Raw genomic sequence first — 13,180 nt, forward strand, 5'->3', positions numbered from 1 at the left:
TTAGATTTCTTAATTTTTTTTATTTTTGGCTTTTTAGTTGATTTTTTTATAATATTTTTAATGTTAGTAACTTGTAACTAAAGAAAAGCGTTTCTTAAAAAAATTTTTTTCATATTTTTTTTATTTTTTACTTTTTAGTCTTACACTTTTCAAACATTCAAATATATCGTCATGTTTATTAAAATATGCATAAAACATATGATGTACAAACATGAAAAGTAGTCGGAATCGGCAAATAATTTGAAACTTTATTGTTAATTAATGAAGCATAACGTAAACAATTAACGTAAAAAGTCAAATTATGTATAGTTCATATATTTAGCTACAATCTGAAAAAGTTTCAAGTTTCTTCATTGTAAAAAACAAAAGAATTTAAGCATGTTCCGTTAAAATCGTTTTTTATTTAAACAATTAATAAACATAAATTTATTTTTATTAATTATTCTTGTATTGTTCCCGCGAATGCATATGTCTGCAAATGTTTAGTCATTTACATTGAAGAAAAGGCAGTCAAATTACCGTCCAAAGATTTGACCCAAACGATTGAACTAAAGAAAAGCGTATACGCCAAAACGAATTGTAATGTTAATTGTAGCACAAAACGTCTTTACCTGTGGTTTTTACAAGACTACGATAAAAACCCGAATTTTTTTAATTCGAGTTTTGGTTGAAGTTTTGTTTGGTATCGTATTGAAATTTGACACAAATAGCGCCGATTTTTATATAAACAAATATATAAGCGTAAAAAATTTGAAACCTTATTGTTTATTTATGAAGCATAACGTAAACAATTAACGTAAAAAGTGAAATTATGTATAGTTCATATATCATTAGCTACAATCCGTAGAAGTTTCAAGTCTCTACATTGTAAAAAGCAAGAGAATTTAAGCATTTTCCACTAAAATCGTTTTTTTTTATTTAAACAATTAATAAACATAAAAAAAATATATTGACTATTTGTGTATTGTTCCCACGAATGCAAATGTCTGCAAATTTTCATTCATTTGCATTGAAGAAACGGCAGTCAAATTAACGTCTAAAGATTTGACGCAAACTATTGAACTAAATAAAAGCGTTTAAAAATGATTTTAATTTTATTCATGAGAATTTTACTGTCGCCGTTGCATTTGGTAGTCTTTTTAAAGACAGATCACATGCTATGATTTTTTGCGACGGATATTCTTGAGTTGGGGTTGATTTCATGTAATCGAATGAACTATCTTTCAGTAAAGTCGTCCCAGGAATGCAACTTATAAACATTGGCAATATAATTTTAAAGTCTTCTACTTTAAAATGTAAAATATATGTCTGAATTGCCGATATAAATGAGTCAGATTAAATAAATTATAGCAGAAATTTTTACTAAGCAAGAGAAAGCGTCTATTCACAAATGTGGGTGGGGGCACTACTAAATAACATCCGATTGAGCAAAGATTTTAACACAAGTTAAGATTCAATTATAGACCACTTTTCCGCATATAGGCAAATTATTATTTGAAAATCGATTTTTTCGCTCCACCCTAACATACCATTAGAGTGGCTAGAGACATCATTGAAGCAGAAGTTATCCCTTGTTTGGAGTGGACTGCTTGCTCACCCGAGCTTAACCCTATAGAGTATTTGTGGGATATGCTTAAAAGAAAAATTAGAGCTCGCCGGGATAATCCACAAAACACCGCACGGCTAGTATAAGCTGCTTTTGAAGAATGGAGCAACCTACCACAACAAAATATTGAAATTTGATTAGGAGCGTGCCCACGCAAACTGAAGCTTGCATAGGACTAGATGTGATAACACCGACTACCAAAAAAATAAAAAAAATAAATAAAAAGAATTTAAACATTATTAGTTTTACATTGAAATTTTTTATTCTATTGACTTTAAAACAACTAGTTTTAATTTGTTAAATACTTTATTGTTTTATTTAATTGTTACGTATTTGTTATTAAATTGCTTTATGTTTGACTTCGTGTGTTCGTTTTTTAAATTCGCACGAAATAATAAGAAATATCAGATGATTCCATATAAGTTTGGGTGTGTGTATATGTATATCTACAATACATATTTCCTTTTCTTCATTATTTTTTGTATTCAATTCTCTTTTAAAATAATTTTAACTCCTTATCGTTGTTTTAAAATAATCATTATTGGTTATATTAAAACCTGTTTTAATGTAATTTTCTGCGTGGTGTTTATTTTCTTATTTTTATTTTCTTTCTAGATGTTGTAACTTGTAACCGTTGTAAATTTTGGTCACAACTATTTAAAAGCACTCTGAATTGAAACTTTCTTGTTTGTTTGTTTGAAACATTCTAAACGTTTGGCATTCCTTTCCTCAGGTAGCTATAGCTTCCTTCGTGGATATGTTAGTTGTTGCTCTAGAATCCTCAGGGTTTTCTAACGTTATTGCCACAAATGCCACAAATTGGTTGCATTGCTCCTGTAGTGATCCTTTCCCAAGTTAACATATACCTAATCTAACTTGGCTATACCGTACTGATGACGACTAATGAGTCAGAAACACGTGTCTGCGGTTGCATTCCATCTTATACATATTTTGTTTTTCTTTTCCATCCTTGTTGCGAGACATGCCGATATATACCTACTTCCTACCTTGATTTTACTATTAACTCGCATTAACCTTTCCTTATATATTTATATGTGCAAAAATTTCCAACTGATTTTTAAAAATTTTCGAGTAAAAAGGGTCTACATTCGCTTTAATTCCTTCCGCCCTTTACTCCATTTTCCGATAAACATCGGACACAATAAAAATACCCCAGAGACAAATGTGTTTATTGTTGGTATTTACTTACAGCATAAATAAAACTTTGGGCACGCAACACGCCATCCTGTCGTTTAAAAAAGGACCTAACGTAATTGAAAATTAAAGTAGAATGAGATTTGCTAATGTAAATAATTGCAGAAAAGCGCCCTTATTGCTGTTTTCTAATGGGCATTGACATGCGAAGAGAAATTTTAACGAAATTAGGGATAACGTTCTTCAGTGACGTGATGAATACGCCGAATAAATAAATTAAAAACCATTAAAAACATGTTCAAACTGGCTTTTTATTCAATTCTGTCATTAATATCTGTAATTTTATTTTAAATATAGGTATTCTGTTTCCCTGTTGTTGAATGGGTTTTTTATTTGATTAGATATTTTCTATTACAGACTAGTGGATTCAATTTTTGATATACAGGTTCGTGATTTGAATTCTGAACACATACAATAGGGAACTTGCATAAAATTTTAAATTCGAAAAACATGTTATAAATCACAACAGAATCACAAAATGCGTCGTGACGTGTGTTTACATTCTGCACCAACAAAGTGAACAAAATTGTATATAATTTTAAATTAGACATTATAAACGTCAGTAGAAAATATGTTTGATCGTTTGAACTATTTTAAATTCATAGAAAACTTGTACTTTTACAAAATGGCACTAAACAACACTTATAGTGTTTTCTCTTATTTTCCATAGTACTTAAACCTTCTTTCCTTTCCTTCAAGAACTGTATCAAACTCCAATTTCAACAAACTGGTATATTATTACAATGACATACGATAAATGTCATTAGAATATAAATATTTTCCCTTATTCCACGACGATGAGCTGGCCAAATACCCAAGTAGGTGGAGGCTAATAAACTAAAGGATAAGAAGAATATAGCTAAATATAACCATAAATATAAATATAACCATAAATATAAATATAACCATAAATATAAATATAACCATAAAGTTCAACTATGTGACGTCACGTGTAAATTCGAAATTCGGGTTCGAATTTCAAATGGGACAGAGAACGTATTATATTTCAACAAGATTACAGCATTAGATACTTAAATCCTATTGTTAATGAAGGTGGACAACAGGTTCCATTACTACTAAATTTTCCGCTTTATTCAGCTTCGTGTATCAAGTGAGAACATGACATAAAGAGTTGTATCTATGTTATTAATTGTAGATTTGTTGATTGAACACGACACACACTCACATACACATACGTGCATACTCACACCCGAACACAAAATACACATACATAAATGCACATTTACATCTTGTCCAATCAAATTACTTGACGCCCGCAGCACAACTGACTCGTCGTACGGTGAGATTTGTACCGAGGTGACACCATCGTGCCCCACCCACTCTTCTATGGTGCCACTGCATGGCACAGGACAGGAGGAAAATAGTTCCATAAACGATTCCCCAGAGAGCTGACAATCTCTTTGGGGGATTATAGTCTTGGCACGGTATGCGTCCACTGCAGTGCCTGAGAGCATTTCGTCCCGACTCGTGGGAATAAAATGGACATGAAACAAAAAGAAATGGTCAAGAAAAGGACTCAAAACTGAGTGGCTCTTTTGACTCCACAAATAAAAATATAGAGAGAATGAGCCCAGTCGCGAACTCTCATTCTGCCCCAAATAGGCTCTTACAGGTGAACTTACAAGATTCTTTAGCTCAGTAAGGCAGCTTTACTGTTGCCAAGGGTGGGTTCCCAAGTTCAATTGGATGCCAATTTAGATACAGACATGTTTCCAAAAATTAAGAGCGTAGGCGCAAAATTTCGGACCAATTCTCTTTAAATACAGTCCTCTCTCTCTATGACGATATGCAAGGGACCGGGAATTTTCATCGTTATAAGGAGATATCATTATACAGAGAGAGAGAGAGAGAGAGAGAGAGAGAGAGAGAGAGAGAGAGAGAGAGAGAGAGAGAGAGAGGTAAAAATTCGTTATTGTAATGTGATGGTACACGACAACCCTCACGGAATTTTCCTAATTTATTTGTTATAAAAATAAGGTAAATATTATAGTTGCAATTTGTATAATTTATTACGATAGTAGCAAAGTTCAAAGTATTGAACTCATTCGAAAGACTGCAAAGAAAGCACACGTCATTATTGAAATACGTATAGTATAACCATATATGGTAATACATATGGGCATTGTTTTTAATATAATAGATATAAATGGGAAGGTCGAGTACCCGAGACATCGTTGTGTTCGCTGAACTCTGTTGGCGCGTAGTCAGGGGATATAGTTACCGAAATATGGGTCACCTTGACCTATCATAGCGATAATGTCGGTCGACGTAATTGTAATTGTACCTTTAACCTTATAAGAATAAAGTTTATGAAAAAAGTTTAAGTTTGTTTGTTCGGGGTAGTGTCTTCGTCCAGCAACCCCCAACTTCACAGTAATAATAATAATAATACTGTGAGTATATAGTAGAAAAGTCATTAGGAGAGCTGAAGAAATAATGCGGAGCACCGCAAGACATTCGAGATACGATCCAGAAAATAACATAGCCCAACAGTGTCTGGATACATTAAAACAAAAACTCTCCGTCTATTCAGGGCGACTAAGGAGGTACAAAGTTAGTAATAACCGAAAATGTGACAATGCACTTTTTGAGAATTCCGAGAAGGCGTTCTACCGAAAACTCAATTCCACCGTAGAAAGTGTCGACAAGTCTTACCCAAGCCAAGAAGAAATTCATGAGTTTTGGGGAAATCAACTTTCCACACCAGCTGCTTTTAACAACAATGCTGGCTGGATAGGAGATACGACACACAACTGTCACCACTACGTCACTGCTAACTACGAAACATTCACGACTGAAGAGGTATCAAAAGTCATCAAAGAGCTTCATAACTGGAAATCTCCTGGACCAGACGGAGTTCAGAACTTCTGGCTTAAAGAGTTTTGGAGTATTCATGAGTGCTTATCAACATTAATTAATCATGTTATTTCTAATCCGCAGGAAATGCCATCATTTCTAACTCAGGGAACTACTTATTTAATACCAAAGGATCAAAATAACACCCAAAATCCATCCAAGTACCGCCCAATTACTTGTCTTCCAACTTTGTATAAATTGGTCACATCCTGTGTAACCCGGCGTATCTACCAACACTGTGCTCTAAACAATATCATAGAGCCTCAACAGAAAGGAAGCACTAAGGGATCCATGGGTTGCAAAGAACAACTTATCATCGACTCAATCATTTCTAACCAGGCATTCACAAAAAAGGAACCTTTTTACTGCCTTTATTGATTATAAAAAGGCCTTTGATTCAGTACCGCATGAATAGCTTATAGATATATTGAAAATATACAAAATCGATGATAACATAGTGACCTTTTTAAGGCATATAATGAGAGATTGGAAGACTAAAATTCACCTCCAAATACCTGGTGAAAACAATATCGAAACCGAAAATATCGCAATCAACCGGGGCCTGCTTCAAGGAGACTCGTTGAGTCCATTGTGGTTCTGTTTAGCTTTGAACCTCCTTTCTCAGCTATTAAACATTAAACTCAACTGACTCAGGTTTTAGCATTAAAAACAATAATACTGTGGTAGCGAAGCTCAATCATCTGTTGTATATGGATGATTTGAAATGAATGGCTTCCACTCGAGAACCCCTAGAACAGATGCTAAAAACTGTAGAAACATTCTCAAATGATATTAGTATGCAGTTCGGTCTAGACAAGTGCCGTGTTTTGAATATAGTCAGAGGAAAGGTACAGCCCGGTGAATTCGATATGCAAAATGGCCAGAACATCGAGGCCATGGGCGATAACGATATGTACAAATATCTTGGAGTAAAGCAGGCGCGGAAAATTGACCATTAGCAAATGAAAACTGAGATAACTACTGAGTTTATACGAAGGGTAAAACAGCTGCTTCGTTCACAGCTTAACAGTAAAAATTTATTTAAGGCACTAAACACCTACGCTTGTTCCGCGCTTAGCTATTCATTTGGTATTTTAAGTGGACAAAAATCGATATAGAAAATATTCAGCGAAAAGTAAGAACACACCTCACAAAGGCACAAAAACACCACCCTAAAAGTGCAGTAGAACGAACGACATTACCCCGGTATTTAGGTGGAAGTGGACTTATGGATATAGGTGAGCAATTAGATAAACAGATTGCTAATTTAAGAACTTACTTTCAGATGCAGGCTGAGACATCTACTCTACACCGCGCTATTTGCGCAGTAGATGACACAACACCGATCAAACTGAGGGAACCAGAAATGCGCATAAACCACCTTACTAAGGACGAAAAACTGCGCACCTGGATGGGCAAACCTCTGCACGGGCGACATCCCAATGAGGTCAGCCAAGACTATGTCGACAATACAGCGTCGAACTATTGGTTGACATCGGGAAAGATGTTCCCTGAAACAAAAGGTTCATTACTAGCCATTCAGGATCAGGTTATACCAACCAGAAATTACCTGAAATATATCATCAAAGACCTTCAGGTTCAAAACGACAGATGCCGATATGGATGTCAAGCCCAAGAAACTAACCAACATCTTACAGGGGGATGCCAGGCATTTGCTGCAACTGAATACAAGGAACGGCATGACGAAGTGAGAAAAATCCTTCATCAAGAGATAGTTATCAAGCTGGGACTTCTCCAAACGGACCATGTCCCGTATTATCAATACTTCCCCGAGGGTATGCTTGAGGATGGCAACTACAAACTATACTGGGACCGCACTGTGCTCACAGACCAAACAGTGGCACATAATAGACCAGATCTCGTACTAGTTAATAAATTAACAAGACAAACAACACTAATTGATGTGGCGATACCTAACAACAATAATCTACGTAGTAAATTTACTGAAAAGATGGCCAAGTACAGAGATCTGGAAATTCAAATACGAAGGCAATGGAGAATGCAAAGTACCAAGACGATACTGATTATTATGTCTACTACTGGAGTCATTCCGAAGACCCTCCTCGAAAGCATAAAAAAGCTGGGTTTAAATGAGCACCTTTATAAGACCATGCAGAAAGCTGTACTACTCGCGACGGCCAGATGCGTACAAAAATTTCTGGGAGAAACTCCAGCATACCAAGTCACCTAGGGCTCGATAACACGGAAAGAGTCCCGCCAGAGCTCAATCCTTTTGATACCGTCGGTATCTGGGATGAGTTAATTTGCCCCTTAGAGGGAGTGTGAGCCTATTAAAATATTAAAATAATAATAAAATAATAACCTATTTTAATTTAAAATTGGTTAACTTTTAATAATACTAAAGTACTTCAACCAAGAGTACTTTAAGCTTTTTCGAAAACATGTTGACTTTTCACAGACTGAGTTACAACCGAAACTGAAAGTGAGACGTCGTCAATAGGTCTCTCTACTCTACATCTGTGAAAACCATCGACATATTAAGCCTAGACTCGGCATACTCACCAAAAAAGCGTAACGCGGAAACAGCATGCAAACAGTCGATCGGTGGTCTGTGACTGACAAAGATGGCTAGACCACTCAATCCTATGTCGGCGTTACATCTCGATGCATTGAGTGGCATATACCTAGCCAAGTCTATCCTCTTTACATGTCTCTGGTGAAAACACAGGCACACCGCCCGAACGATAAAAGCGTGTTACTCAACTTTCTGCACACTGGATTGAAATTGGAACCACCAAATTTTTGCTAAATGTTGCACAGTGGTCCACAAAATTAATCACTTACTAATCTATTTGTATCAAGTTACACCTACGCAAGAGGTTTGTTACTTATTCCCTCTGTCCCTATCTGTTAGGGACTATTCCCTAAGTGTTACCTTTAATTGATAAAATTTGCACGGTTTAGTTATCGGCCAAACGCGAATGGTTATCAATTGTTTCTTGAAAAGTGAGGTCATCGACTATTGAACGCTGAAAAGTGAAACTACAACGTTTAGTATTTTCATCGTTATTATAGAGTATAGAGGAATTATCGTTATATAGGGAATCGTTATAAAGAGAGATTACTGTATTGTACCCTCGGAGATCCCTGGAAAAATTTACACTCAAAATGACAAAATTCAGTTTGACAACACTGTGTTAATGTTGATACTAACATATCTCGTTTAAGAGAAACAGAACTGTAATTTAGTCCAGACAAATTAATATATTTTTTTGCCAACAAAAATGAGATTTTTCAACGAAATAATGTTTCAAATATGATGTGCAAAATAATAATTGGGTTCTGCTAATGAGCTTGCTTTTTTTGTCATTAAAGTAGAAAAAACTTGAAATTTCACTCATTAAATCATTATCATCTTAATTATTTTAACTGTACTAAGTACTAATATCCATCCAGTTAAAATAATTAAGATGATAATGATTTAATGAGTGAAATTTCAAGTTTTTTCTACTTTAATGACAAAAAAAAAACTTTTAACTGTACTAATATCCATCCAATTAACCAAATAGGATTCAGACCGAACAGTTCCTGTATTGACCATATAAATACCCTAAGAATCATCCTGGAACAATCAGCGGAAATGAATCAGGAAGTTTATATCAACTTTGTAGACTTCGAAAAAGCGTTTGATTCAATAAATCGTAATATGATGTGGAGGATATTAAAACTCTATGGAATACCAGACAAATATATAAGAGTAATAAGGCTTTTCTACGACGAATGTTTTGCCAGAGTTGAACATGAAGGGGAACTATCCCAACAAATAAGCATCAAAAAAGGAGTAGGACAGGGCTGTGTCTTGTCACCGACATTGTTTATAATAGTCATAGATTGGATAATGAAACAAACTGAAGATAAAAAAATAGGCATACAATGGTCACCATTTACAAAACTAGAGGATCTAGAGTTCGCTGACGACATATGTCTCATAACATCAAACAGACAACACATGCAAAACAAAATCACCAGATTGAACAACAGCAAAAACAACCGGCTTAAAAATAAATCCCAAAAAAACGAAAATACTATCAAATGGGGAAACGAACGGAAACAATATATATTTGGAAGGGAAACAAATAGAAGAAGTAAAAGATTTCTGTTATTTGAGCAGTCTGCTAAACACAACAGGAGGCACAGAAAAGGACATAACACAAAGAATAAGCTTCGCACAAAACGCTTTCAACTCTTTGCGCAAGATATGGGCCTCGACAAACATCAGCAGAAGAACAAAGCTACGATTATTTGAAACTAATGTAAAGTCTGTCCTGTTATATGGAGCAGAAACATGGAAACACCATAAAAAATTCTTTCAGAAAATACAATCCTTCATTAACAGGTGCCTACGTATTATACTGAGAATATTTTGGCCAAACAAAATTACTAATGACGAATTGTGGAGAATAACAAATGAAGGAAGGATAGAACATACAATAAAAAAACGGAAATGGAAGTGGATAGGACACACCTTACGAAAACCAGCAACAAATATTGCTAGACAAGCTCTACATTACAATGCTCAAGGCAAAAGAAGAATGGGTAGACCATCTTATACGTGGAAAAGAACAATAGAGAAAGAACTCAAAGAAAATAATTTAACATGGAACGATGCAAAAAAGATAGCAAATAACAGAAGAGAATGGAGAAAACTAGTAAACAAAATTGGACGGAACTCAACAGATGATGCGTGGGACTAGCAACCTCACCATCATTCCTCATGCTACTTGAAACACCGCAAGGTGCCCTTTGCTCCACTTGGAGATGTATGATTATGATGATGATGAATATCCATCCACTAATTCGGAATGATTAATGGGTTGTTAAAACATTTTATCTGTAGCGGCTTCTGGAATGTCTTAAAAATATCGAATTTCATTGATAAAATGCGCATATCCCACCGATCTTCGCTTCGATCATACGTTCATTTTTTCGAATCCTGATAAAGAGAAAACTAATAGTATTTTTGAAAAATTTAAATGCAGAATGAAATATTACATTATTACCGAGGGCCGAAAGTCCCTGAAAACTTCTATAATGTTTATTTTAATAAGTCTATTTAGTATTATTTTGTATTTTGACAACGACACCCGACTTGGGCGTCGAAACTTTAATAAAATCATTTTTAGGTAAAATTGTGGCTTATTTCCCATTTGAATATACTTGATTTTAATAAGTCTGTTACAGGGATGAAAAAAAGAGAAAATTTAGCGTGATTTTTAATTTCAAATATCTCATTCAAAAGAAACTTTTTGTTTATTCTAAGGGACTTTCGGCCCTCGGTAATAATGTAATCTTTCATTCTGAGTTTAAATTTTTGAAAAATATTTATTAATTTGCGGGACCGGAGTAGCTCAGGGGGTAGGATGTCTGACTTTCATGTAGGTAGGCCAGTGTTCGAATTCCAGCGCCGGCGAGAACAGCTAGACATTTTAAAAAAATGTCTATAGGCCCCAGGCCGACTCAGCCTGAATAAAATGAGTACTTTGGGTAAAACCAAGGGTAATAATAGGCGGTTGAAGCGTAGCACTGGTCCTGTTACCTTCCTTGTATACCGTAGGCTCTAGATATAGCAGACTACCTACTCTGCTATAATGTCACAATGCCGCGTTAGCGGTTTAAAATGGGAGACTATTATTATTTATTAGTTTTCTCAGGATTCAAAAAAAATAAGGCATTTAAAAAGCATTGGTCCGAAATTTTGCGCCTACGCTCTTAAATTGTGGGTGTGGGATCTTTAGACCAGTAATAATTTAGATCATTAGATTGTCGTTCTGTTTTTAATGGAAGCAATTTTAGAAATACTTTATTTTATTGCAGAATAACATCATTCAAATTTTAGACTAAATTTCAATATTATGTATTTGGTTTCAACAGGATGGTACTGTGTATAATTCTATCGTTGTTGCGGCTTTTCTTTTTCTGTGGTTGTATGTTTATTTCTTGAGTTTCCAACACTTTATATATCTTCTTTTATTTGGCACATTCTTCTGTCTTGTGTTTAAATGACTGAACCGATCTGCTGTAGTTGTTAAGTTGTCCATCACGTCTGCTCATAGAGTATACACAATACATATCATCGCTGATTTGCAAAAAGGGGCCAAGTAACATGTTTATATTTTTACTTTTATTTAAGTGGAACTTAGCTCCTTTTTAGCAACCAGTTTAAAAAAATATTACTTGGCACCAAAAAATTATGAGACTATCGCAACAAAAATAAGTGCCACTTTACCCCTTTTTACAGAATAGGTAGAACCTTCGTACCTATCATTTTTGCACATAACCCCTCTTCTGAATAAAATGTCAGGTACCTTTTTGCAAATCAGCAACGATATTCAATTTTAAATTCACCAGCTAACTCTAACAATTAGAGTAATAAACTTTTAAATGGACCTAATTTACTACTCATTTTTTAAACTGCTTTTTAAATTAGATTTCAAATTATTTTTATTTAATTTCAGGATCATATTCCTACGTAGATCCCAAGTTCAGAATCCGCAAAGTAGACTATGTTGCCGATAAAGATGGATTCCACGTCACATCCAACGACGACGTACCAGCCCTTCCATCAGATACACCAGTAGTGGCAGCTGCTAAAATTAACCATCTCAGAAAATATGCAGCAATTGCAGACGCACAACAAGCATCACCTGGACAAGTCTTCGTGCCTGCTGATACAGTGGCTGTGCAATATGCCAAAAACAAACATTTGTCTCTCTATGAAAAGATTGCAGCAGACCACGCGAGGATAGCTGCAGAACTGGAAGCGGCCAAGCATGAGGAGGGACATGGTAATGAGGTTGGCGATGGATTGTACGGTCATGTTTAGTTTTTTTGTTAAAGTGTATGTATTGTAAAATATTTATGTCTATAGTTACTTAATAAATAGATTCCAAAGTACCGTAAACTGACTACACAAATAATTCCCGTTAACTACACAAAAATGGACAGTATCTGAAACATTTTATAAGAATAGCTACTAATAAATAAATCAAGTAATTCGGTTTCTTCAGCAATCCACAAAATCAATACCTGGCGGAATTAGAAAATATAGCAGCTTTACTCAAAATTTATTAAATTGTATCATGGATTAAGCCATAGACGACACCTTACCTTTTAACCTGCTTTAAACTAGGATACAAGTTACAGAACAACTACTATTAATTTCCTTGCATGGCAATTGAATTCTGTTGAATTTTTCACATGCGAGAAATAATCTTATATTTTTCGCTATATGATTTCAATAATTGTCATCCTCAATTTTAAACATTCTCTAATCTCTAATCCAACTCTTACTAATATCCTAGTACTGACCCCACTCCCTACCTATGTACCTACAGACATTATGCTTAGACATTGTGACACAAGTCTCTCTCTCTCTCTCTCTCTCTCTCTCTCTCTCTCTCTCTATTGATTGTTGACAGTTTTCTTTACTATCTTCTTCGC

The 13,180-nt window shown here is 34.8% G+C and overlaps 1 protein-coding gene across 1 annotated transcript in view; it reads left to right on the forward strand.

Annotated features, from left to right (window-relative positions):
• Window positions 1–12,641, forward strand: part of LOC114325289 (cuticle protein 16.8) — a 59,159-nt gene extending 46,518 nt beyond the window's left edge. The window contains exon 3 of the mRNA XM_028273310.2: window positions 12,196–12,641. Within this exon, the coding sequence (XP_028129111.1) occupies window positions 12,196–12,563 (368 nt within the window). The 3' untranslated portion in view covers window positions 12,564–12,641. The remainder of the gene's footprint in view (window positions 1–12,195) is intronic.
• Window positions 12,642–13,180: the final 539 nt, after the last annotated feature.

The sequence above is a fragment of the Diabrotica virgifera genome, chromosome 3 (genome assembly GCF_917563875.1).
Source record: "Diabrotica virgifera virgifera chromosome 3, PGI_DIABVI_V3a".
In the NCBI taxonomy this organism is placed as follows: domain Eukaryota; kingdom Metazoa; phylum Arthropoda; class Insecta; order Coleoptera; family Chrysomelidae; genus Diabrotica; species Diabrotica virgifera.